General features: G+C 44.7%; 3 protein-coding genes across 7 annotated transcripts; 1 reads left to right on the forward strand and 2 right to left on the reverse strand.

Moving 5' to 3' along the window:
• Window positions 1–1,431: 1,431 nt before the first annotated feature.
• Window positions 1,432–8,557, reverse strand: LOC110081845 (uncharacterized). Of its 2 annotated transcripts, XM_072976789.2 has the most exons (4): window positions 8,439–8,557; window positions 7,205–7,290; window positions 5,400–5,497; window positions 1,432–4,466 (listed from the first exon to the last, which is right to left on the reverse strand). In XM_072976789.2, the coding sequence occupies exon 4, from the start codon at window positions 4,363–4,365 to the stop codon at window positions 2,032–2,034; it is 2,334 nt and encodes a 777-aa protein (XP_072832890.2). In that variant the 5' UTR covers window positions 4,366–4,466; window positions 5,400–5,497; window positions 7,205–7,290; window positions 8,439–8,557; the 3' UTR covers window positions 1,432–2,031. The 2 variants fall into 2 exon arrangements, with proteins under 2 accessions (XP_072832890.2, XP_078233206.1); XM_078377080.1 differs by lacking the exon at window positions 5,400–5,497.
• Window positions 8,558–9,259: 702 nt separating this feature from the next.
• On the forward strand, window positions 9,260–13,335 carry TBRG1 (transforming growth factor beta regulator 1). Its single transcript, XM_020798923.3, has 3 exons — window positions 9,260–9,334; window positions 10,159–10,485; window positions 11,204–13,335. The coding sequence occupies exons 1-3, from the start codon at window positions 9,260–9,262 to the stop codon at window positions 12,257–12,259; spliced, it is 1,458 nt and encodes a 485-aa protein (XP_020654582.3). The 3' UTR covers window positions 12,260–13,335.
• A 768-nt stretch (window positions 13,336–14,103) lies between these two features.
• TACO1 (translational activator of cytochrome c oxidase I) lies at window positions 14,104–27,177 on the reverse strand. Of its 4 annotated transcripts, none has more exons than XM_020798929.3 (7): window positions 27,044–27,177; window positions 23,709–24,009; window positions 22,498–22,744; window positions 20,621–20,730; window positions 19,490–19,620; window positions 16,150–16,330; window positions 14,104–15,149 (listed from the first exon to the last, which is right to left on the reverse strand). In XM_020798929.3, exons 3-7 carry the CDS (start codon window positions 22,712–22,714, stop codon window positions 14,949–14,951), a joined length of 840 nt encoding a protein of 279 aa, XP_020654588.3. In that variant the 5' UTR covers window positions 22,715–22,744; window positions 23,709–24,009; window positions 27,044–27,177; the 3' UTR covers window positions 14,104–14,948. The 4 variants fall into 4 exon arrangements, with proteins under 4 accessions (XP_020654588.3, XP_020654585.3, XP_078233219.1 ...); XM_020798926.3 differs by having other exon boundaries at window positions 23,705–24,009; XM_078377093.1 differs by having other exon boundaries at window positions 23,705–24,009; window positions 26,969–27,106.
• Window positions 27,178–27,192: the final 15 nt, after the last annotated feature.

Below are 27,192 nucleotides of genomic sequence, written 5' to 3' on the forward strand. Positions count from 1 at the left end.
GCTGTTCTTTGGATCAAGGGGCCCTGGGCCCAAATGGACCAACACCAGCCCAAGTGACCTCTAAGGACTGAAGAAAATATGACATGGAGTAGCACCATATACTTTAGCCCAAATTCCTTGTACGAACAACAGAATACATTTATTGTGGGAGGGGTGTGTGTGTCTCTCTCTCTCTGTGTAAGTCTGTTGTGGCAGAGCAGGTATTCCCAAAAACTATGACAAAAATGTTTTTGTGGCACCTTGAATGCAAACAGATTTTACTGGCAAAAGCTTTTTTGGGACTACAGTCTATCAAGAGGTGCAAGGAGGAAGTAGACCTACGCCACAAAATTTCAGGACTTTACAGTGGCACAAGATTTGTTGTTTTATCAGGGACGCATTGGATAAATGGGTAAAGAGACCTCAAATTCTCTTCTCCTTCCTGCCCCAGTTTCATAAAATAAAGTTCTGCTTTCCATAAGGCTTTCGCTGTTCAAGAACAGAATGATCTCGGTATTAGAGAGGCTTTAACTAGCTGCTGGGGGCATCGTTGACAGGTAAATACGAAAGGTGTGAAGCTTTGGGTTCAAATACCGTAAACAATAGCCAACTCCAGTGGTCTCACTTCCCTGCAAATCGAAGTATCAGGTCTCCATTACATCTAAGAAACACATCTGGCACAGGGAAATTTTGGAAATAAACAAAGGTTTCACACAGATGGTTGTTGTAGGTTTTTTGGGTTGTTTGGCCGTGTTCTGGAGGTTTTTTCTTCCTAACCTTTCGCCAGTCTCTGTGGCCGACCTCTTCAGAGGAGAGGAGCTAGAACTCTGTCTGTGTTCTAGTGTGACACAGAGTTCTAGCTCCTGTCCTCTGAAGATGCCAGCCAAAGAGACTGGCAAAAGGTTAGGAAGAAAAAACCTCCAGAACACAGCCAAACAGCCCAGAAAACCTACAACAACCATCAGATCCCGGCCGTGAAAGCCTTCGAGAACATGTTTCACACAGACCTAGCGTCAGAGTAGATAAAATTAATGATGTTTTTAAAATCAAATTGATTTAAATTACAATTTAAATTTTAAAAATCAATCTAAATTTAAAAATTAAAAATCATTTTTAAAAATTTAATTTAAAAAATCTTATTTTTAAAATTTGTATCATGTAAATCAATTTGATTTAAATCAAATCCACTCTGCTCTGATAGCAGATAATCAATTATTAAAACAGAGACTGGTTTTAGAACACTGAGGCCTGTTGAAATTTACAGTCAGGCATCAGAGGGTAGAAACCAAGAAAATAACCAGGTTGTGGTATCAAAGATTAGAGCTGCTCAGAGAATGAGGCAAAATCAATGAGGTCTGATGTTGGGCTTATCCCAGAATAAGTATCAAAGCCAGACTAAGAGATTTAGAGAAAGATCTGACCAGATGGAATAAGGGATCAGAGAACTAAAAATTTTGAGAGGAAGATTCTGTCAGCACCATTTAAGTTACAAAACTGATCTCAAGTTTACAGTACAGGTCTTAGGGAAAAGACATAAGAGTCTGCTATCAGGGCAAAAGGATCTACATTTGGGCCAAGAGGTAACAGTTTTGTCTGGATCAGGCCCCAATTTGAGTCCGCTGGTGCTTGGAGAAGATGCCAGTTTCACAGTAAAGATGCTTAGTTTGAGGTCAAAGAACAGATGTGAAGTCAGAAGGCTCAATAGTTGCTAAGAAATTTATGATGCTCTCCCGGGGAGAAAGAAGTAGTCGAGGACCCTCCTCAGCAGAATGAGTGCCAGTGGAGAATGGCTGGCCTACCAACCTTTAAGGAAGTGGAATAACAACTACCATCGAAAGAAGAACATGAATGGTGAAGACTATAAAATCCAGATTCTAGCATGACCACTGTTAAGTGCCCCACAGTTAGAGACAGCACCAGGTTCCAAAATAAGGATTTCCTGATGAGAAGGAGAGAACCGGGAGCAAGGAAGCAAAATAGGTACAATATTTGGAAAAGGTCGAATGCGATGGAGGAACTTCCTGCTTTCTCTTCCTTCTCCAGTGTCAGAGGTCAAGGGGCAAGGTGGGTACGCTGGTGTTTGGAAAAAGCAGAACTCCAGCGGAAGGATTTCCCGCAAGCACTACAGACATACGGCCGCGTGCCGGCATGCTGGTGCTGGTGCTCGGCGAGGTTGCCCCTCTGCCGAAAGCTCTTGCTGCAGATGGGGCACCGGTAGGGTCTTTCGGCTGTGTGAACGCGCCAATGCTTGACCAGGTGTGAGTTCTGGGTGAAGGATTTGCCGCAAGAGCTGCAAACGTAGGGCCTCTCGCCCGTGTGTGTGCGCTGGTGCTGAATGAGGTTGGAGCTTTGCCGGAAGCCCTTGCCGCATTCGGTGCACCGGAAAGGGCGCGCCCCCGTGTGAGTGGCCTGGTGCTTGGCTAAGTAGGAGCCCAAGGCAAAAGCTTTGCCGCAGATGGCACAGCAGTGGGCCTTGCCAGGGGCGTGCGTGCGCCGGTGCTCTGCCAGGTTAGAGCTCTGGCTGAAGATTTTGCCGCATTCCGGACACTTAAAGGGCTTCTCGCCGGTATGCGTCACCTGGTGCCGCAAGAGCTTTGAACTTTGCGCAAAACTTTTCCCGCACTCGGGGCACTTATAAGGGCGCTCGGCTGGGTGGCAGCTGCGCCGGTGTTCCGCAAGTCGGCAGCGCCACGCGAAGGTCTCGCCGCACTGAGGACATCGGGACGGGGGGTCTCGCTGGTGCTGCCGAAGCCCTGAAAGGAGGACAAAGCCCTTTCCACAAGCTGGGCACCGGAAAGGTCGCTCCTCGCCCAAGTGGCGCTGCTGGTGCCTCCCCAACTTGCTGCTGTCGGGAAAGTGCTCGCCACATGTCGGGCAGCGATAGGCGTCGTCCTCCGACATATGGGTGCGTTCGTGGGCCACCAGCGTAGCAAAGAGGGCGAAGGTCTTGCCACAGGCTGCGCAGGAGTACGGCTTCTCCAAGGCCTCCTCTGCGGGGTGGCTCAGAGGGTGAACCTTAAGCTCCGAGTTCCTAGAAAATGCTTCGCCATAGTGGTTGCAGGGGCAGGATGGCTCACCTGTGCCGTGGCTGATTTTATGCATCACAAGATCTGCCTTTTCAAGGAAGCTGTCGCAGTCTATGGGGCACTGATCAGGCTTCTCCTCCTCCTTTTCCTTACCAGCATCACTCTTCTGGTGAAGCACCCGCTCATCACTACTGCCAAAGGCTCTCCCGCACGGGGGACAAGCACTGAACTCCATGCCCAGGTGGATCCTCTGGTGCACAGCTACAGCAGCAGCCTCAGCAAAGCGGCTTCCACACTCCAGGCACTTAAAGGCCTTCTCCTCCGCATCATGAGTGCACTGGTGCTGCTTCAAGTCCAAACTACTGGGGAAATGCTCTCTGCACTGGTGGCAGGAATAGGATATGTCTCTAAGGTGTACCCTCTGATCTCCCTCAAGTGCAGAGCTTTCAGGAAAGCAAGTGTAACCGTCAGAGGATTTGTAAGGCTTCTCTTCCACACGGCTGCTCACTACATGAACCTCTTGTTTTGACTGGTCCAGGAGCGTTTCTGCACCTCGATCGCAGTGGTTTGCAACTCGACTCACATGGAGCTTTTGATGAGCTGTCAGAGAGCAACTTTGGCTGAAGCTTTCTTCACAGACAGGGCATCTATACGTTCTCTCTTCCTCCCCATCTGCCTGATCACTTGGCTGCTCGGCGACCTTTGAAACTTCGAGAGAAGATTCCTCCGTTTGCTGGATGCCCTGATCCAGGACTGTACATGATAGGTCTGGCTGCTCCTCTCCCATTTTATTTCCCCATCTACTGCCATCTGCGCGGTGGTTGCGCATGTGCTTAGCCAGGTCAGAGCTCACGCCAAAGCACCGGCCGCATTCTCTGCACAGATAGGGCTTTTCGCCGGTGTGAGTCCGCCGGTGAGTGACAAGGGTCGATTTGCGGCCAAAGCACTTCCCGCAGTCTGGGCAGGCGTGGGGGCGTTCACCCGAATGCGTGCGCAGGTGGTGCACGAGGGTGGAGCTCTGCGAGAAACGGGCTCCACATTGGTGGCACCGGAAGGGCTTCTCCCCCGTGTGCACCCGCTGATGCTCTGCTAGCGTGGAACCGCGGGCAAAAGACTTTCCACATTCGCCACAGACGTGGGGGCGGCAGCCACCATGTGTCTTGAGATGCTCCGCCAGCGATGAACTCCAGCTGAAGCCATGTCCACACTCAGGACATTGGAACGGGCGCTCTCCTGTGTGGATCCGCTGATGTTTCACCAGGTTCGAGCTTTGTGCAAATCCCTTCCCACACTCAGAGCACCGGAAGGGGCGAGAGTCTGCTGGGAGGGATGCACCGGGACCCTTCTCTTCGAGGTCCATTCGAGCCCAGTCGCTCCTCTCTCGGCACGTATCAGTCTCTTCTTCCTCAGTTTCACCCCCCACCGCCTCTTCTGGGTCTCCCTCACTTGGCGTATCAGAGCCTGGTGGGAGAAGGAAGCAGCATGCAATTCAAGTTAATTTTTTTTCCAAAAACTCATTTTTCATTTATTTTCCAGTATGCTTTCCAAGCCTGGGGTTGGCAGATTTAATGACTCATCTATATTGTATACATCCCATGTGTCTCTGGTGCAGGATGTTAGGCAGCTCATAGCATGTATCAGAAAAAGAATCAGCTAAAACCACAGTAAATATTTTAAAATCAAAGAAACAATGCAATGCCTAACAGACCCACGGCAAGATTTTGCCCATCTCAATCCCACCCGCATATTATTAGCTCTTGATTCCCCATCATATTCAGAGCAGACCGCTCAACCAAAGAAGGGCAGAAGTGGCGTGACTTCTTTTCTCCGATCAACTTCAGTGAGTGCCAAAGAACTTTTGTTTCCTCTCCCATTTCTGGATCCTTCTCTTCGTGAGGATCAGGAAGGGCAAACTAAACCAGTGGAGATTTGGTGAGTCAACACCTATGTAAGTTCCATTGGTTCAATCAGCCTACTCTAGCTGTGACTTACTACTGTACTGGATTTCAATCTTTATTGCATTAATATTTCACTTTTCCTCCAGTGAGCTCAAAGTGGCTCTTTCCCTGCACAACAATTTTGAGAGGTAAATCAGGATGAGAAAGAGCAAGATTACTCAGATAGTTTCACCCAGAAAGTCTCCCCAAATCCCAAAGTATTTTCTTTGTTTATTTATTTAAATTTTTAAGGGGCTTGTGTGCTTTTCGGTAATGTCGCTGCGGTATAATTGCCCTTTATGACTAGCTTGTCATTTAGGTTCTCAAATGCTGAGCTACACTTCTGGATGGAGCAAAAAGAGGAACTGGGGTTGAGGATTGGACTAAAAACAGGTTTCCTGAGTCTTAGCCCAGTATTCTGACCGCTATTCCACAGAAGCAACCAAGGATCCCTCACCTGCATTGACAACCCTAAGCGCTTGCCTCTCCTGAATGTCTGACGGCTACATTTCCTCCTCATGTTCCATCCCAAAGTGTGGGTCAGCATTCAATAACCTAAATAATAATCCAGGATACATGGCAATTATACAACAGTTTTGCTGTCCAAAAGCACACATGTCCCACAAAAATGAAGAAACAAACAAAATACTTTGGAATCTTTGGACTCCATGATTCAAAGCCACTGGGATCTTTTCACAGATGCCTCTAAAACTGACACTGGTGTGCCCATATTCTGTAAATCAAACAAAAGACCTGCACCGAGTAAAAGACCAATGTGATTTTTCTAACAGGATGGCTATATGGAAAACAGATATTTTGCCTTTAATAATCGTGTGAGGGAGAAATTTAGACAGATAGAGCTTACATAAGAATGTGCACCTTATATAATAAGCCTCAAGTGGTAAAATTCCCTTTTCCACACAACTTGTAAAGCTACAGGGTCCCTGTCTTCCTTTACAAATGATTGTGTTCTTTCCAAATAGTTCCCTTCCATTTCTTTTATGGTATGAATGATACCTCTGTGTATGTATATATACATAGGATCCCTTTTCATGCATTTAATGAAGCCCAGTCTTTCCAGAGTACTGTAGAGGGGAACAGATTTGTGTTTTCAGGCTAAGGCTTCCAGAACTGCCTGAGGAATTCTGGGAGATGTAGTCCAAAACCAGAAATCTAATCCGGTGCCTTTTAAAAGTGAGAGTAGGGTGACAATTGGCCCTGGCCTCACATGTATTTCCATGGTGTATTTACCAGAACTGGCTACTAGATGGAGCCAGGCACCAAGCAAAGTATAGCATTCACATTTTCGCATTGTTCAGTATGGCAGGCCTTGGAACTCATCCCCTGCAGGTACCACAGTCACACCCTACTCCAAATTAGGATGTGCAAGGCTATGGAGAAGGCCTGGTCTGTTCTATCTCCTGACTCCTATACCCCCAGCCCTTACAGAGGCCGACATTTTAGGAGAACAGGCACACCAACATCTCTAAAGCTAAGTAAGGGAAACTTGAAGCTAAGGGGATTTACCGTACTTTTTTTAAAAACTAGAACCCCAATCTCCACAGCTGGAGGTTCAGGGGATGGAAAGAACCCATTGTCCTTTGCATCCAATAAGCCTTGCTTGAGATACAAGTATCTATAGTTGAGTGACTACACACTAGAGGCACTCACAATCTAATTTAGATACTTAAAGAGACTTTAGCTAAACAACTGGAAAGTGGAGATTCTTTTTAATCTACTACTGTAAAGGATCCCCAGATCTACCAGGAGATCCCCATTTACTTCCTGTTTATCCTCCACAGAGACACTGGCATATCCCCAAGCCCTTCTGCATTACGCAGCCTGATCTTATGTATTTTGGGTACAGAAATAAAACCCAACTAACGGTGCTGTCAGACTGCAATATACTTTTTGTTTTGGCCCTCTTGTGGCATGGTCCAGTTAGAGCTATTTTCTGGCGACAAGATGATGTCTAGGACATCACAAACCACGTCCAACTCAATCTAGATCTATGTACTAGATCAGAAGAGTAGCAGGGCTACTCTTTTGCTGGAACTGGAAAACGATGCAGACCAGATCGAGTGTGAACGGAAGGGTTGCTTTAAAGAAGATTGCACCCAAGGATCCTTGTTCCAGCGCAAATCCTTGTCTGATCACCCTGTGAGTTCAGCCCAGGACTCTTCCCCAAGTAAACAGGCATAAGATTTCAGCCCCACTGATTTCTTACATATGGGGAAAGGAAAATAAGAAAGCAGGTTTTACGTGGGAGTGCTGGGATCTTCCACTAGAGGAAAGGAGCTGCTTCTTTCTGATTCCATTGATAAGCCTGGATAGGAGAAGGACACTACCTGTAGAAGAGGAGACAAGGAGAATGAGCAGACAGGAGAGAGAGGGAAAAAACAGAACGACAATTCATAGAATCGGGGAATTGTACAGCTTGAAGGGATCCCAAGAAGGACCACTGAGTCCATCGCTCTGCTGAAGAAGGGAATCACTTCCACACTTAAAAGCTAACAACTCAGATCTGAAGAAAGACCCTTGCTGGACAAGGCAGTCTTCTTACACGCTTGTGAGCCCACTTGGGCCCCACAGGAGTAATAACAAATTGTTTCATCCTTTCTCTTGCACACACTTATACGCAGAGAAAAAGGTGAGCATTAAGCAGAAAACTACACACATACAAACTTTAGGATGTAGCCCATGGAGGGGAGGGCTGGAGTCTTCATCAGCCTTTCCCAGACTGGGAGGGGGGAGGGCGCCCTATGTGTTGAGCCACACTTACCACCAATCCCAAGTCATAATAAGGATGACTGATGGGAGTTGGACTGAAACCTATCCAGAGGGGAAAAGGCTAGGTAAGGCTGGGTGGGCTTGCTGAAAGTCAGCGCTGGCACCTCTGGAAATGGATTGGGGGGGCACGCCCCCTTAGAGGGAAGGGTCCCTGTGTCTCTCACACACCACTACAGGCACACGTGCACGTGTGTTGTTGGAAACGTGGTCGACTTCAAGCGTGACCTTGTCTTTTAATCGCTTTGCAGTGCCCTGCACGCACCCCACGGACATGGGCACCCTATAGACCCCCATCTCCTGTCCTATCATGGACAGTGGCTCTGCTCCGGAAGGGTCGTGTTTGAGCCTCTCCTTCTCTCCCTCTCCACCCCACACGGGGCTACCCCATTCTTGCCCAAATGGCTGATCGCCCTTTTACACCAACCTCGCGATCGCCTCCCTAAACTCCAGTTATGACCTCTGGTCCGGCTTGCCCCCCCCTCTCTCTTTCTCCTCTCCTGGCAGGCGGGGTGGGGGGAAAGCACCTTCTCCAAGCTCCGACCCACCTGCCCGCCCCACTCCCCCGACCTAGCACGGCGCGCAACCTTTCCAAGCCACCTCGGGAAGAACCTTCTCCCCAATTCCTGCCTCCGGGGCGCCCCTTTCAGATCCACGCTCAGGCCTGGAAACCACCACCACCTCCATCCCCCTCCTCCTTTCCAGTTACCTTCCCGGGAACTTGGCCCCGATCCCGCCCCCTCGGAGCGCACGGCCTGCTCTTCTCCAGATGTCCTCCTGCTGCTGCTGCGCAAAGCTGGGTGCCCTGATCCGGCTGGACCCCCCCCCAACACCACCCCCACCGTGGAAATCGCTCTACATTTTTTTCCCTTTGCCGCCGCCGCCCCCTCCCCTCCTCGCCAACTTTTACCATCTCCCCAGCACCCCCTTCACGGCCGCTTCTCCCGCCACCACGGCGGGGGTTAAACCCGGCAGACAATACCTTCTCCCCCCCCCCGCCGGGCCCAGAGCCGCTCCACCTCCTCGGACTTGCCCGGCCCTGCCGCTGGGCTCCACTGCCCCCCCCCGCCGGCGCCCCTTCGCTTGCCCGGACCGGCCACACTCCGCACAGCAGCCCCACCACCACCCCCGATCCGTGGAGGAGAAGTCAGCGGTAGCAGAGGGGGGGGGATCATCTTACTATCCCCATGTATCCAAACGGGCCGGGGGGGGGGGTTCAGAAGGACTCCTAGTTTCTCCAGGGCCAGCGCACACTCACTGCCTTGAAATGACCTTGGTTCGATCATCCGCGCGTGGTCGTGCAAACTGTCTCGCAGGAGTCCGGTTGAGGTTGTATGAATGACTCTAGGGCAGCGATATCAGGTTTTACCGCCCCTAATAGCCAGGCAGGTGGCTGCGGAGCCAGAGGTTGGCAGTTCGATTCCCCCTTGTGCCCACCTGTGTTAGCCGCCCAGGAAAGGGGAAGAATGGTTAAACCACTTCTGAAGACTCTGCGTAGAATTACCGTGAAAAGAGTTGTCATCAATCAGAATGGAGTTGTTTGCACTTGATTATTCGAATATTTTCATCGGTAATCCTGGAGTCAAGGGGGAGCAGCCTCTGAAAGTATTCAAACTCCCAGAATAACTGCGATTAAATGCCGGCGCATACGGCCACAAGGAGAGAGGCTAAAGGCTACTAAATTAGTTACTTAAATTGTCTTTTCTCTACCCCCTCCCCAAATCTGCTCCAATTTATAAGGCTGCTTAGGGCGACCCTATGAACCAGCAGTCTCGAAAACCTTCTGTCCTCAACAGTTCTGCTCAGCTCTTGAAAACTCAAGACTGTGGCTTCCTTTAGAGAGTCTATACAACTCATATTCCAACTTCCTCTTTTCCTGCTGCCTTCAGCTTTTCCCAGCATTATTATCTTTTATTTATTTAAAATATTTTTACCCCACCTTTCTTCTTGAAAAGGACCCAAGGTGGCTTACCACGACGAAAGCCAATATTTAAATTTGAAAACCATTAGTATACAACGGTGGTTAACATCACTAAAAGACAGCATTTAAATCTACAATCAATGAGTAGAGAGGTATCTAGCATCATAACAGGCAATTTTTCCAGTGAGTCTTACTGAGCCCAAAGTCTGATAGCTTCAAGTTTCCTCATTTCGTCACTCAAATTAGTGGAGGGGGGGAAATGTAGAAACAGTTGTTAATAGAAAAAAGGGTAAGTTCTACTCTGATCATCTTTTAAAAAGAAAACATGACCTCCCTTCCATATGATTCCTAAGCGCAGTTTATATGTGTGATGGACTAGGACTCCTTAGCAGGTTCTCCCTCCCGCCTTGTGAGGTGGGCCAGATTGTAATTTTTATCACGTCCAGCTCTTCCAAATCACGAAGTCCTTCACAGAATAAGTAAAGTATGCTTGCTCTTCCTCTGACAGGGCTTTGGGGCGCTCAACAGATCCAGAAATAATGCCACCACAGATCAACTTTTTCTCTGCCCTGGAGACTACGGTGATGAAGTCATTTACTCCGTGCCTGTCCCGTATCAGTTAAAAGTCCAGGAGCTCTATTGGAGACAAATAGGTGGCAACCCAGGAGCCTTGCTCTCCTCCGCTCTCTCTCCTGGATTGGGTCCCATTGCGTTTTATGATACAGGAAGGAAAGGGTTACAGCGCACACGGCAGGAGGGAACTTTTAGAGCGTCGGCAACTTCCGGTTCCGGTCAGTGCGCCCGGAAAGAGGGGGTGAGGCGTTGCAAGGTTGAGGTAAGAAGAAGCGAGACTGTTAGGGACCTGTGAATAAAAAGGGGCTGCGTCTCTCATCGGTTCTACTTCTGGCGGCGGGAGCCGATGGGAGTTGTAGTCCATGAGCATTTACACGACTACACGTGCCTAGTCCTGATGTTGGAAGAGCTCTACAGCGAGTGGGAACGAAGGCCCATCTCGTTTATCACAGCGATGCTTCTAGGAAGCATGTCCCTAAGCAGGGCATGAAAAAAATAATAGTCCTACCCAACATCTGGTAGACTGCCTCAAAATGTGGAGGCTTTCTTTATGCCCTATGGACATATGTAAGATGCTTTATAAATTTGTCTTTCCCTTTGGAAAGCCAGCTAAGAGAACATCCATTGCATTTTTGGGGCGGGGAACAATGTAAAATAAAGTTATATTGCGTGAAGAAGTACCTCACGGAATATATGCCCCCCCCTTGTGTTGGGGAGGGAAGAATCTCATGTGCCTCCTCCCTGCCACGGCGGCTTCAGCTGCATCCCCCTTAGTTCTCATCACTCTCCCTAGCCTCTCTGCTCCATCTTCCTTGCTGGATTATCCAGTTTCTGATGGGAAATATTACAAGGCATCTCCACTTTTATATTTAAATATTTATATTGCAATTATTCCAATGCCAGAAGGACAGGATAGAGCTGGCAGTTTTAATAAATACAAATATTGGAACTGCTTTTTGGATATTTTTCTCATTCCATAGATTTGCTGTCATCTTCAGCCGGCATCCCTGACAATGAAGAAAACTCCACGGAAAAACCAAGGTGAACGCTACCGGCTGAAATTTCGCCGCCTGTGCCGCGCAGCCAAGGTACTGGTTTATGAGAATGCAGCTTTGTGTGACGAGATTGCCAGGCTCGAGGCCAAATACTTCCGTGTGCGTGAAGAGCGCCGGTTTCTGCTTGCTCGTCTGTTGCAGGCACAAGCTCTAGCAGAGGATGATCCACCTGTGCCAGCTGTAGGTCCCGTTTCACAGCCCTCACCAGAAGAACCAGCTGTTCGTAAGCCCCGCCGAGAACGCAAAGGCAAAGAGAACGGCCGGGCACCCAAACGCAGGGTGGCACCAGAGCTGGGTGCCCGCCGGTTGGTCCCACCTCTTGCCTTGGATCCTTCTGGCCGGCCAGTGTTTCCCATCACGCTGGGTCCAGTGACGGTGTACAGCTTAGGTGAAATTGTCTCGGACCGCCCTGGTTTCCACACAGAGAGTGCCATCTACCCTGTTGGCTATTGTAGCACCAGGATCTTTGCCAGTATTCGCCGACCAGTTCACCGCTGCCTCTACACCTGCCAAATCAAGGATGGTGGGCCTGGACCACTCTTTGAGATTGTCCCTGAGGACGACCCAGGGTGTGTAATGGCTGGTTCCACCCCTGATGCCTGTCATGCTCAACTCCTCAAAGCTGTGGGTGCAGCACAGCTGGAAGCAGCTGGTGCTGAGTTCTTTGGCCTCTCTTACCCTGCCATCCAGCACCTGATCCAGAGCTGTCCAGGAGCACGCAAGTGTGCTGGGTACCACTGGCTCCGCTTTGAGGTATGCCGCTCATCAGATGGGCCCCCTCCTGAGGGGTTGCCTTCAGGAAATCCTGGAACAGACTATGAGGCTTTCCGAAACCAAGGCTTGGTAGGGCCGGTGGGACTTGATTTTCCAGCTGCCACCCCTTCACCACCCAGTGGCAATGGTTATGCTGAACTTTTTCTGCCATGTGCTCCTTCAGGAGGGTCTCCTGTTCCACAAAGTCCAGAAAGTGACACAGACTGAATTTGGTCAGACGCTTGACACTACAAAGCTTCCCTCTGGAGACTAGGGACCATCTACCTCCCTCTGTCCCTCCTGAGTGTTCCTGTAGCTCCAGGGTGCACAGCATGTGGGTGTCTGGCATGATCCCTACACTAGATAGAGCTGATCCCTAGTTAGGGTGTCCCATGATCCCTACACTATTTAGGGTTGATGGGAGTTGCAGTCCACAGATATGAGTGCATGTAAACTGCCCACCTTTGCATGTAGCTGAAGTCGCATTGATGTCATAAACTGTATCATACCCTGTTCTTTCAAAATCTGATGTACTGTTATCTGTCATGGATTCAGTTTATATGTAGGTTCAAGTGTGGATTTTTACTTTCAGATGGGCTCCTGAAATTAGGATTTCCATGAGTCATTTGTTAGTTCTGTGTTCTTGTTTTTTGCCTTTGCCATCTTGCCTTTTGTGAATATGCCTCTGTAGGTGAATGCTAGCTTCAGTTTTTTAGGGTCCCAGAAAAGACATGTCCTTCCAAATGTGATGTTATCCCCATGGAGGTGTAAGCCATTCACAGCCACTCAGTTGTGCCTGTCTTTGCCACCCACTTTACCATATGGCTTCATATACATTGAAATTGTATCCCCTTGGCCATGATCAATGCATTTGATTCCACTGAGGCATTATTCACAAGGTAATTTCAGTATGAGAATAACTGTTCCTTGTCATAAAATGGTTAGTGTGTACTGAAATGTTACCACTAAAGGAAATCTGTCAAGCAAAAAAATTCTTTCAAAAACTAGGAGCATGTTACGTGTTTTACCACACACATCCATGTTTCCACAGTTATGGCTAGTTTTAGTGTTTTGTGGTCAAGCCAAGAAGACTAAGGCCAAGAGAAATATTGTGGGTGTGGATAGACTTTCTTAGGGTACAAAGTGATCATTCACATGAAATAGGGACCTGCCACTAATTGAACTGAGTGTCAAAGATGTGTCTTCCCTTTCTTTTGTTTTCTGGGCTATATTAAGAGAATTGTATGTGCAACTTGTTGTGGAAACTTGTTTATAGTAAAATTTTGAAATTAGATTAGCAAGAATTCTCAACTCTCAATTATTCAACCAAGCAGTAAGAAAACATGCCATTGCCCGCCCATCCATCCTTTACATGACTGAACAGAAGAAAGTTTAAGGGTAAACAGGCATAAATGTTTGTGTGGAAGGACTTCAAAAGAAATTGCTGGACTCATGACACTTTCATTCTAAGGGTATGGCATCAAGATTCAGCTGCTAGATCCAAAAGTTCTAAGTGGAAAACAAAGTAGATCCTGCAAGTCAGACATTAACCCATCCCTGATTTGAACATACACGGGTGGAAGGGACAGATGCTGTGACAGAACACACAGACAGCAACACACAAACTAGCTGTGTCCACGTAGTATAATTGAGTTGTGACACCAGACATAAGTTTGAGCCTGGCAAAGCCACTATTTACATTGGAATGGCTTTAAAATGCTAAAGCAGAGCTTGGAAAAAATTACCGTTTGGATTGCCAGAATCCCTGAGCCACGCTAGTTGAGGGATGCTGCAAATATTAATCTGAAACCTGAGATTTTTTTATGGTTTGGAAAGGGAATAACTTTTATTCACATGCTGTCTAGCAATCCCTTCAAAGAGGGAAGTGAAAAAAAAAACAGTAATGCATGGAGGCGCCAGACAAGGATTCCCTTTGGTTTGCTCTCCTTGCCTCTCTTATAAGACTCCTGAACCAAAAAGGGGAAGGCATGAACCATATTTGTGATTTTTTTTTTCAGCAATGGAGAGGTATTACTGCTGTTTAAAGTGCAGAATCAGAAAGACAACAATAGTATTCTTGAAAGATGGACTTTATTTCACCCCAAATACTGAGCAGCATTTCTCCTAATAACAGGATCAGTTTGCTGGACACACACTGGCTCCCCTGTATTACCAATGCCTTGCAACCCAGAAGCATGTGCTCAGACTACTTCTGCCACACGAACATTCATGTTTTGGTCTTCCTTTTAAATGTGCTTGCATCTCACGGCTTTCCCAAGAAGCCTTTGCCAGTGCAGACTTCTTGTCAAATTTCTGCTCCTTTCATAGGGCTACTGAGCAATCCCCCACACTCCCAGAAATAGGGAACACAGTTCGGCTATCACAGGGATGGAGAGACATTTGAGTAGCTTGTCCAACACTGACTCAGGAAAAGCCCTCCATGACTTTCCTAGTTCTGGAGTGAGGTTCAACCATTGAGAAGCTAGGGAGACTATGGCTGTGTGGCAGGGTTTGCACGTCACCAAGCTGCAGTGCAGTTTCAACCAAAGAGTAGGTTTTCGGCTTTCATGGTAAACGCTTCTTGACCGTTGCTAGTGTGCAAAATGGCCAAATTCCAAGCCCTTATGGAAATGCTCCCCCAGCATTAATATCAATTTGCCAGCATTTTTCACTTTGTAGATGGAGATGAGGGTGTTTTCAGACAAGAAATCTGACTATGAGAGAAGCTGAACGGCAGCAAGTGGATGCCTAAAAAAATATGGCAACTCTGACCCTTGGTTGTCAAATCCGAATTACTCTGTAAAAGGCATTTTAGGGTTGTCCTGCCTATAAGGCCAAACAAAATGCAAACCAGAATTTAGCTGTCAAGTCTTTAGTAGTGTCCCTTTAGAAGTCCTAAGGAGGCAGGCCTGCACATCTAGGCAATGTTGTCATAGACCTGAACAACATCCTCGTTGTCTTTGAGTGCCTGTAACATTTGTGATGCCTGTTCCATATCCTCGTCTGACAGCTCGACAGTGGTGACTGGGATGTACCCAAGACCAGAAGAAAGCAAGCAAAGGCCCAGTGACTTCAGCTTCTCACGGACCTGGTGCAGGCTTGGCACCGCGCAAATAAACTGTAGCAGAAGAGAAGAACAAACAAAAGGAGTTGTGATCCTTCACATTGTTCAGTTGAACAATTGATGTCACACTTAAGTCTCTTGGTGTTGGAGGAAAACAGTAGAACTCTTGTATTTGTGGGAGGGGAAAGGGTAATGCATTTTGGGAGACACAAAGAATTGTTACATGTCTACATCAAGGATAAGTTGTAAGCATTTTAGGAAATAAGATGAGGATCCAGGAGGTTAAAGCAAACGGGACTCCTTTGTTTTGCTTCAAAGGTGGATTCTATCTAAGGCACGGGGGTGAGCAGAATGGGGACTTCCAGATATTTGACTACAATGCCATTGAATTACTCACCATTGGCTAGATGATTCTACAATATTCAGCAACATCTGGAAGGGTGAAACTCTGTCCTCCCTAGATCTATGGTATTGTTTACTTTTGGCCAAATAGAAACAAATTCAGCACTAAGAAAGTGCCAGATTTGGCAATCAAGATATATTGTGCCAATTAAGTTCATACGACTCCAATGGAGACAGTCCATGTATCGTATAGATTTCTGCTTGGAACACAGACATTATGTAGTGGAGCTGTCATCCGCTAATGGGCAAAGGTTTCCTCAACCTGGCAACCTCCAGATATGCAGCATGACCAGGTGTTGTGGAGGCGGAGATGATGGACTAAGGTGATGGGAGTTACCCAATACATCTGAAAGATGCCTGGTTGGGAAAAGTCATAAAAGGACGTTGTTGCCCGTAGAGGTCCTTCCTCCTTACCATGACTGAACCTGTTGTTAAAATAAGTGGGGCATTTACAATGCTAAACACATTAAACGAGTGCTATGTTTGTATGGCAAGCCTGTGGCATATGCACCTGTGAGTTGGTGGGGTTTAAAAGGAAGTGCATTGGGACAAAAACACTCCCATGGTGTTAAGGTTATACCTGACCTCAGTGAGGAAATAGGTCAGACAAGAATCACCACCTTCCCTTATTTCAGCTTCACTTGCACCTCACCTTCAGCATCATCTTCTCATTCTCTTCTTCTTCTTCTTCCTGGACGTCTTCTGCTCCAACCTCAATAGCCAACTCCAGTGCTTTGTCCAAGGTGATGGGACTGCCGGATTGGTCTTTGTCGCTCACTGTGACAATGCCCTTCCTCTCAAAATTGTGCCGCCCTCCCTCGGCAATGAGCCCCCTGCAGAGAACCAAGTGGGAAACCTTTTTTAAAAAAAAACTTGTAATCTTTATTGCATTTAAAAAAGAAATTATAAAAATAAGTAAATCATTATCACAACATTAGCACATAACCAAAATAACTTTCTATTACCGTGTTTCCCCGAAAATAAGACAGAGTCTTATATTAATTTTTGCTCCAAAAAACGCAGTAGGGCTTATTTAAGACATAAGACATAAGACATAAGAAATTTATTTGTCATTGCGCTCACAAGTGGGTGCAACGAAATGAGGTGCTCTTCCCCAAGGTAAAACTGGACAACACTACAAAAAAAAGTTAAAATATACACAACTTTCACCATCCAAATATAGATACCCCGTTTTCTCTCAGCAATTAAAATCCACCAAAAACCTATGGCCCCACATTTAAACTCAATACTGCACTTGGGTAAAAACTGTTCTTGAATCTGCTTGTCCTTGCTTTCAATACCCTGAATCTCCTTCCTGATGGTAATAGTTTAAAGAGCTGATATCCCGGATGAGAGGAGTCTTTCAGTATGTTAGATATCTTCCTCTTACATCTGTTCTTATACAATTCTTCCAAAGAGGGGAGTGAACAGCCAATGATGTTTTGGGCCGTCTTAATCACCCTTTGAATTGCCTTTTTCTCTGCCACTGTGCAGCTCGTGAACCATACACAGAGACAGTAGGATAATATGCTCTCAATCGAACTCCGATAGAAGGTGTGTTCAGGTGATTGTTCAGGTGTCTGTATGGTTAGCCAGAACTGATAGGTTCAGGGTCTGTGCTTTATTTAAAGGTGTTCTGTGTGAACCAAACTGGTGTATGTATGATTGAAACTAAGCCACGTTACTGTATCTTATTCACCTGATCATTTTATTTTCCCTGTGTGTCATTTAAATAAACCTTGTTCTTTTATTTGTTAAAAATCCATCCCTGGTCTGTGTGACTTCTTATAGGGAATGGTTGGTGGCAGCTTAGTGAAAGTGTGGCATCCTACAGTAGGTCTGGGGTTGTCACACCTGAACAATCAATGTGACAACCCCAGACCTACTGGGATATGCCACAGTTTCACTAAGCTGCCACCAACCATTCCCTGTAAGGAGTCACACAGACCAGGAATGGATTTTTAACAAATAAAGGAATAAGGTTTATTTAAAATAACACACAGGGAAAATAAAATGATCAAGTGAATAAGATACAGTAACGTGGCTTAGTCTCAATCATACATACACCAGTTTGGTTCACACAGAACACCTTTAAATAATTTTCAGGGGATGTTTTATTTTTTTCCATATATGACCATTTACATTTATTCAAATACAGTCATGTCATCTTCTGGTTGCTGCACAAGGGTGGAGGGCGGGGTTTCACTTAACTAGGGCTTATTTTTGAGGTAGGGCTTATATTATGAGCACCCTGAAAAATCATACTAGGGCTTATTTTCAGGTTAGATCTTATTTTAGGCGAAACAGTATCTCTTTCGCAAAACAGTAAGTCCTTAACATTTTTACTTCGTTATTTTCCACCAAACATTTATTTTCTTTGCAATCTTAATAATACCTTTCTTAATTGTTATTTTATATCCATATTAACAATCTACTTTACTTTGTTTTTACTTCTGTTGAGAGCAGTTCTGCTTCTAATTTAAGCCTAAAACACTTTGTACAAGTTTGGAATCTTCCATTTCTCTCCCACTGAGATTCGTGCTCCATTCTACTCTTTCCTTTCAATGAGTCTGTTAGTTTGTCCATTAATATTAGTTTCTTTATTTTTATTAAACAATCCTTCCACCAAAGGTTCCTCCTTGTCTTACCATTGTTTTGCCACTTGAATTCTGGCTGCATCTAATATGTATAAACACATTTCTGTCTCTTGTCTTGAGTTTAGTATATTGAACAAATAAGTTTCAAGTTCTGGGCCTGGTGTTGTTCCCTGTTTCACTTTTTTAATTGCCTCTTGTACTTCCATTGTCGATATTGGTGCATTTAATCTACAGTGGTGCCTTGCATTACGACATTAATTCGTTCCAGCAAAATCGCTGCAGAACGAAAACGTCGTAATGCGAAAATAAAAAACCCATTGAAATGCATTAAAACATGTTTAATGCGTTCCAATGGGCTAAAAACTCACCGTCCAGCAAAGATCCTCCATAGGGCAGCCATTTTCGGTGGCTGTCTTGCGAGGAATCCGTCCCAGAAAACAGCAGGGAGCCATTTTATTTACCCGGTGGCCATTTTGAAACAGCCGATCAGCTGTAGGAAAATCGTTGTTTTGCGAAGAATCGGTTCCCAAAGCAGGGAACCGACCATCGCAAAGCGAAAAAAGCCTATTCAGACCATTGTTTTGCGATCGCAAAAACGTCATAATGCGGTTTTGTCGTAATGCAGGGCAATCGTAAAGCGAGGCACCACTGTAGTTCTCTGGTCATCATTTAGGTAGGTCTTGACTTTTTAAGTATATTTGATTTTCTTCTTTTTTCCTTAAATTATTTTCTTTAAAAAGTTCCTCATAGTATTTTTCAAATGAATCCTTTATAATCTTTGGGTTGGAAAATATTTCCTCTCCCTTTCTGATTCCCTTATATTTTCTTCTCTTTTCTTCCTGTACTTGATAAGTTAACCGTTTGCTTGGTTTATTTCCTTGTTCGTAGAATTTTTATTTAGTATTTTTTCTATATTTCCTAGCATGAGTTCCGACAGCTGATTCTGTAGGTTTTTTATCTCTTTTAAAATTTCTTTTTTTCCTGGAATTTTCAGTGATGTTCTTTCTCCCTAATTTTTTCGAAAAGTTTTTCTTGCCTTTGTTTTCTCTTTTTAGTTACTTCCCATTTTATTTTCATTATTAATCCACATAGGACTGATTTTCCTGCCTCCCAAACTGTTTTTATTTTTGTCTCCTTGTTCATATTTTGTTTAAAGTATTCCTTCAGTTCAATCCTCAACCATTCTAAAATGTCTTCCTCTTTTAGAACCAAGTGGGAAACCTAAGCAAACTACCAAACAGGGATTCCTATGCCTTCCAAACAAAAGGAAACCAGAAAACTCTGTCCTCTTTCCTATGAGAGTACTAAAGCAGAGAATCAGGGGCCTTTTCTCTACTCATTAACCAGGACATATCATCCCATGCAAACCAGTCAGCCTTTTTATCACACACTTACCCATGCACATTCATAATATGGCGGATTTCAGAAGACGTTCTCTTTGAGTTGTCTGTTAGCACTTCGATAAGCATAGTGTAGCCACCGGGGCCTCGCACTTCATAAAGCAAAGAGGACGTTTTGATTTTATCCTGTCAAAGAAGTTTAAAACAACAAACAGAAGCTGGATTTTTTTTAAAAAAAATGATCCCATCCATATAATGCAAGGATGGGAAACCAATTTAAATTCCGGGGCCGAGTTCAGTTTAAGATCACTTGTTGCAGAGGGACATTCCAGTGGCAACAGGTCAGAAGGCAAAAGGGGAGAAATTCGTATCAGCACATTTTAATTTAAAATGTTTATTTTAATCTTTGAAAACAGAGAAAACACAAAAAAGTCATGAAACTACCAAATAATTATGTCATGGGGAAGAAGATACAACCATATCCAGAAGGCAGGATTTAACCACAAAGCTTAAGGTCCCCCACTCTATATTTAAGACATGATCACCCTGAGGACAAAAATATAGGTGACTGCACAAAATGAAGAATGTCTCAACAATACAAGGCTGGGCAAATTGTAGGCCTCTGGTTGTTGCAGGACAGCAACTCCTATCGGGACAGCCTGTAGTGAGGTTTGATGCAATCCTACAGGCGACAAGATGCCCCTTAGGCATGGGATTTTTGGAATTCATGAACTACAGCCCCATAAATCTGCAGGAATTCCCCCAGCCAAACACTCAGGGTCTTTAATCTATAAATCAACATCTCGACAGGTATTTTCAACTTCTTCAGCTAACAAATTCATAGTCCAGCACCCATTTTCATCCCAAGGAGAAGACAGGAAAAATGGGTGGGCAAGACTAAGATCTGTGGGATCTACAAGGGATTATGGGTGTGGTAGTCTCTATCCAGGAAGCCTCTCAAAAATACTGCCACAGGATGAAAATGGATGATTTCTTGATTAAAGTCCCCTAGAGTCAGGCTGGGAGAATTCCTGGAGGCTGCAAGTCCATTAATTCTGAAAATCCCATGTCTAATGCTAATCTCTGCATGAACTTTTCCTTGCTACTCTAACCTTTCCTGCAAAATGCAACTTTCTCACACAATAGCTACTTCTGCACCACTATTCCAAGCCTTTTGGAAACATACCCCTTTGCTGATGGCTGCTTCAATGGAGGCTTTGGGCATGGACACGTTCCGGCACTGCTCAATCACGTTGGCCAAACTCCTGTTCAGTTCGGGGTTGGTACTGCCTCCTTCTGCCGGGGCAAATGGGAGGACACAACGAATTAATTATATTACTGTAATGCTGGTTTATTATAGCCCTATGATGATACAGTGCACTTTACAATCAAAAACAAATCCCTGCCATAAGGAACTTGCAATTTAAAATTCAACACATGAAAAGTAGCAAAGGGAAGGGAGATAAACAGGGGAAAGAGCAAAGAAGGGAAAGGTAGGTTTTTCAATCAGTTACACATTCATCTTGCTGATTTTTTGTTGTCCCAGCCTTCTCCAAGAAAGGTGGGTGAAAAATTACTGTAGGCAAACTGAGGGAAGCAGGCAAACACATAAGCAAAGTCAAAGAACCTCTTCGGTGCGAATCAATGAAGGCCAAAGGCCCTCCACTATCGCTTCTCAGACCTCCCCATCACACCTCTTTCTTGGGCATTAGAATTAATTGTGCCACACACCCAAACTGCCTTACCTGCCTTAGGTGAGGTGATGGGTGCTATTCCGTCATAAGTGTTTTTTGTTTATACTTTTGAAATTGTTTTTAATTTTTTAAATACCCATTGTGGTGTGATAACTTTCTTGTTCATAAAATCGTATCTTTATACACAAACACACACACTCATATCTTTATATGCGCACACACACACACACACAGAGAGAGAGAGAGAGAGAGAGAGAGTATTTACATTATCTCCTTATCTTTTCACATAGTCTCTTCCTTGGTTCATTATTGCATATTTATGTCTAGCTAATGCCACTTAGAATAACCAGCAGTCCAACCCATTATCCATTTGGTTTACTTCATTTTTTGATTTCATAACAGATTTCAACAGGGGGTGCCATCTCTTCATGAAGTTATCTTTTTAAATCTCCCCTCTGTATAATCTGATTTGATTTGTCAGTTTCTCCATCAGGACCATTGTCCACATTTTATTCATATATCTTTGCAAAGCATCTTCCCAGCATTGGGCAATTTCGTACTGCGCTGCCCCTATAGGAGTTGCCATCAATTCTTTATTTGATCAATTTTCATTTCCTCCGTAAATAAGAGAGAAAAATAATAAGGTTTCATTTAGAATAATTTTTTTTATTTGTTATTTTTTTCCAGCCAATTAATTACCTCATACCAGAATACTTCTACTTTCGGGCAATCTAATCACATGTGTTCTAATACTTCTTCACAGTCACACTCTCTCCAGCACAAATCTGGTATCTCTCTATTAATTTTATGTAGTTTGGTAGGATGTAAGTGCCACCTATCAACTACTTTCAACATCATTTCTTTAGATTTTGCTGATACTGATTTGTATGGTTGAATATTCCATATTTTTCCCAACATTCTTCTGTTATATTGATGTTCCCAAGCTAGCTTAGGAAACAAATTTAAAAACAGGACCAAAGGTAGCCATCATGTATGTAAAGAGTCAACTGCCAATCCTATAACTTTTGTACATGCATGGGAGGGACTGCTCTGCCCTTATACGGCAAAATGCCTGTTTGCCTAAACAACCCATATCTCCCTATGCAGTTCCAAGTGAGGGAGAGAGGGGCCTTCCAGGTTGTGGGTAAAAGTGTGGGTGTTGATCTTCTCTAACTCCGTACAGCTACCAAAATTCAGGTTTCACATCCATTATAACTGCTGTGGCAAAAATTTTCTCCTCCGTCTGCTTTGATGTACAGCTCTCATAATCTTTGACACCGGTTACACATGTTGGGGCTCAAAGTTCAGAACTCCTGGAGGCTCTTGCATTCCAAAATAAAATGAAAATTAAAATGCTGTTACACTGTACCTTTTACTGCTATTCGGATCAACATGCTTAACTTATGGAAGATCTGGGAACGAGCGACATCCTTGGGGCCCTTCACGTGTTTCACTTTGGACCATTTGTTGTGGCCAGCGAGAGCAGCACAGGAGGCATGGATGGTGTGACTCGGATAATGCAGGAATGTCAACATATGCGGCCGAAAGAGGCCATTCACCCGCTGGAGAATGGAACCTACTGACATGGCTCAGATGAGGTCACCTCTGTACTCAACCTTAGAAACAGAAAAGGATGGAAATTAACTATTGTGACTTTTAAAAAATAAGTCTCTGAAATGCAATCAACCTACAATGCACATTTATTGCAGCCAAAAATTATTTACCCAGGAAGTCATTGAAGAATGAAAATGGAAGTCCTTGTTCTTACTGCATTTTATTTATACCTACAAACATCCTTACGTGCATCCCTCTATTTACATTTTTCCCCTCCAGGTTATTTAACCGAAGATAATTTTCAAAGGGATAACTGTACCAACTCTGTTGAAATTAAAAAAAAAAAAACAATCAAGAGTACAGTGGCTCTTTAGAGACCATTACAGCAAAGATGAGGTGGTCTAGAATTCACTTTATCAGGGACATGAAATAGCATCCTCACCTGACAGGTGGCATTCTTTTCTTGTGAGATGCATTCTGCGTGCATACAAAACGCAATGCAAAAATGACAGACCACGTTGGTCCTATGAAATGAGTGAATGTATTGTATGCTGAACAAGCCACAGCATCACACTATACGTTTGAAAAGAGGCGGAGAGGCACTTTTAAAAGCTACTTTTCTGCTCTAATGGCTGCAACCCCGTGCACACTTGCCTAGAGTAGTAAGCTATTCATACAGGAAGACTGATTACTCAAAGAAGCATACTGTGGATTCAGTGGCGGCTGGGGGACTTCCTGCAGTGCAAAAGCAGGGCTAAAATCTGTTGCAGGCAAAGATATAACTCAAACATTAATGCAGATCAGCCCACTCCTTTTTATGGGGAGACAAGAGGTTTTTTTCATCCCCCCCCCAAAAAAACCCGAATTGTCGTTCAAAGAGGCTACTATGCAAGCAATCTGCAAAGGGGAATCCAGGGCGCACCCCTTAGAAACCCGAAGTCCCGGGTTCCAACGTCTGCTGTCTTGAACCCATTAAACCCCCTCCCCTCGCCTTCGCTCAGAATCCAGACGTCCTTACTTACCCACCGGTGACTGAGACCTTATCCCAGCATTCCACCGAATGCTTCCGCAGGTAACTCCGCCTGCGGGGAGGCGGGGCTTAATATTAACTCTTTCGCCTCCGCTTAACAAGGCTGCCCCCGTCTGGGGAGAGCGGGACGGTCTGGTGTTCCGAGCAGGCAAGATTTTAGTAGGAAAGATTTGTGCAGGAAAAACTGAAGGCAACAAGAAGGAAAGAAGGCGGCTGAGCATGAGATGAAGGGAGGGCATCAATTCATCCATTGCCTGGGGGTAATTCACTCAGCATTGTAGCTGCTTCCAAAACCTCCTATAAAGAAAAAAAAAAGGTCTTTAACAACTGTAAAAAGCCAGTATAATTAACATTTATGTTGTTCTGCCATTGTTATTCATGCCATCATGTCTTTCTTTTACTGTACAGTACTGTATCTGAGGAAGTGGACTTGTCCACGAAAGCTCACATTAAACTGTAACAGTTAATCCTTAAGGTGTCACTATGTTTTTGTCTTTTCAATTTGTTCTGTATTTATTTATTTATTCTTTTTACCTGTAATGAGTGAATCAAGGAAGCCACAGCTTTTAAGTTTGCAAAAGTTGATCAGGGCTGTTAAAGACAGGGACTTTTGGAAGTCACTAAATCAAAAAGTCATCGTAACTCAGAAGCAACTTGATGATATTTAAAAATAAGTATTGTGTATGTGAGAGAGATTATAGAAGAGTTTCCTGCCATTTTTACAATGCAGCTTGTTAGCGTGTATGTAGCCTTAGAATCTTCAAATTAGGACTAATAAATTAATACCTCAGAGTGTAATAGCTGTCTGTTAGAGCAGTGGTTCTTAACCTTTGTTACTCGGATGCTTTTGAACTGCAACTCCCAGAAACCCCAGTCAGGACAGCTGGTGGTGAAGGCTTCTGGGAGTTGCAGTCCAAAACTCCTGAGTAACCCAAGGTTAAGAACCAGTGTGTTAGAGAGTCATTGGACACCTAGTGTGATGTAGTGCAGTAGTTCTCAACCTTGGGTAGGGTGTTCTTGGACTGCAATTCCCAGAAGCCTTCACTGTCTTTTGTGCTGTCCAGGAGTTTCTGGGAATTGCAGTCCAAGAACACCCTGCATAGCCAAGGATGGGAACCACTGGTGTAGTGGATAGAGTGACAGACTAGGATTCAGGAGACTTGGATGCAAATCCCCACTCAGCCATGGACGTTCACTGGGGGAGTGGAACTGGTAAAAACACTGCTTCAATGTTTCATTTACCTTGAAAGACCTATTAGGACTCAATGGGGTTCACTCCTTAATACGTTTGATTACGATTGTAAGTCTTTCTGAGTTCATGAAACTTACTCCTTAGTACGGTTATCACAAGATGACAGCTTTAATTGGCAGTTATATTCTTTCCTACAATTAATGTCCACTTAGAATCCCATTATGTTGAATGGGTCTTACTAATCAATAGGTTTAGGGATGTAGCCTTGAAATATTCAAATTTAGACTAATAAGTCAACACTGACAGTGTAATTGCATACATTTCTACCCAGATTTAAGTCTCACTCAGTTAATTTCCCCCTCCCAATCACTAAAATATGTGTACTTCAGGGTTATGGAACATATCAAGATGTGGTTAAATCACAATTGCCATCATTCCTCCCCACTAGCTTTGCTGGCTCGGCTAGTGGGAGTTGTAGTCCAACCTATCTTGAGCTACCTATGCCCCATCTCCAATATACAAAGTGGCAACCTAAAGAGCCAGAGCAGAATTGGGGAGCATGTGACCCTCTCTGGATGTTTCAAGGGTAGTTGTGTTGATCTGTTGGCAGCAATGTAGCCATTCTTGAACAAAGAAACTTAAAGGGAACTTCAATAAGAATACATCAAGATGCTCAGCTCTATCTTCTCTTTCTTGAACAGGGATAGGGGTGTTTTTATATCATTCATATGTTATAAACATTTTGTCCCTATCACTACCCATCTGTTGTATGCCCTATGACAACTGGAGATGCTTATTCTCCTGTGAGAACAGTTCACACAACGCTTTGGGTCACCAGTTTATGAGCACCTAAGGTTTACCTTATTTACTCATGGCACTGTATGCCAGTCTGAACAGACCCACCGTTGTTTTCTAACATGGAGAAAACAGATAATGGATCCAGTGAGGCTGAATGTTGGGAGATTCAGGATAAACACAGAGACTTATTGACGCAGCATACAGTTAAACTGTAGAATGTATTGCCGCAAGATGTCACAGTGGCAGACAACTCAGTGAGTAACTACACAATGTGGAAAAGATTCCTAGATCTACTGTAATCCACAGTTTTTCAAAGCATGCCCTGCTTGTTTCCATGAGCGAAACTGCTGTAGTTGTCCAGATGACTACAAGTTTTTCTTTTCATTCTATCCACTAGCACCTTTGACCTGACAAGGTGCTAATTGGCTATTTCAAGGTGGCTTGAAATTGGGGGCTGGATAAATTCATGGCAGATTAACGCTACCAAAGGCTACCAGCTGCAGTATGCCTCTCAATGCCAGTTGATGAGAAACCAACGTGAAAGAGCGTTGTTGCCCTCTTCCTTGCGCTTCCCAAGGACATCTTAATGAACCAAATACTGGACTAAACAAGCTGGTGGTCTGTTTCAGCACGCCTCAGCTTACATTTTCTACCGTAAGCAGTGCCATCAGAGAGAAATGAGACACAGAAAATATAGGCAGTTATACAGTAACTGCTTTATTAATAATTATCATTTATAAAAGTTCTGCTGGTGACAGCAGAGGTCCAGGCATTGATAAGCCAACTAATACATGTACCTTTTTGTATTCCACATGCTTCCAAGTTCCAACGGCTATAGTTTGTCTCCAGCACATACAGCCAACCATCAAGACAAAGAAACCTATGGGAGTATGAGTATTATCTGCTTGGAGCGGCCAACTTTTAATCAGTTTAGCACTCCTGTGCCTTTAACAGCAGCCTGGCCCACTGAAGAGAAGCTTTTCTTGAGGACACAGAGATCATAGTGGGCACAGGAATGGCAAAACATTCCAAGTTTCTGTACATCAAGTTAGTAAAGTCACCAGAAAACATCTTATTCCACTTCTGCTTCCGCCACACAAAATTTAACCCCTCACCGACTTTTCCTTTGCTTCTCTCGTCTCCCTTCCCAGTTTTCCCACAGTTCGCCCAAACTGACAGTTTTTAACTGCCACTTCACCCTCCCAATCCAAAACCACGTTCACAGAAATTATCACAGGCTTACAGGCACACACATGGCACACCCACCCATATCTGATCCCCAGGGGAGTGGAGGAAAGCCAGCATCTGAAGCTGCTATAGCATAAAGAAGGCTTGCCATACCAAGCAGTGGATCCAGACAAGCAAGTTTCAGCTCCCATTTCTGGGTGAGTCAATAAAAGGAGTGCTGTGTGAACAAAATGTGCAATCTTTTTCTACTTCAGCAGCAGTTCTGTGTTTTCTGTTAAGGATTAACAGAAACTGGGTCACAT

Source organism: Pogona vitticeps, chromosome 6 (assembly GCF_051106095.1).
Source record: "Pogona vitticeps strain Pit_001003342236 chromosome 6, PviZW2.1, whole genome shotgun sequence".
In the NCBI taxonomy this organism is placed as follows: domain Eukaryota; kingdom Metazoa; phylum Chordata; class Lepidosauria; order Squamata; family Agamidae; genus Pogona; species Pogona vitticeps.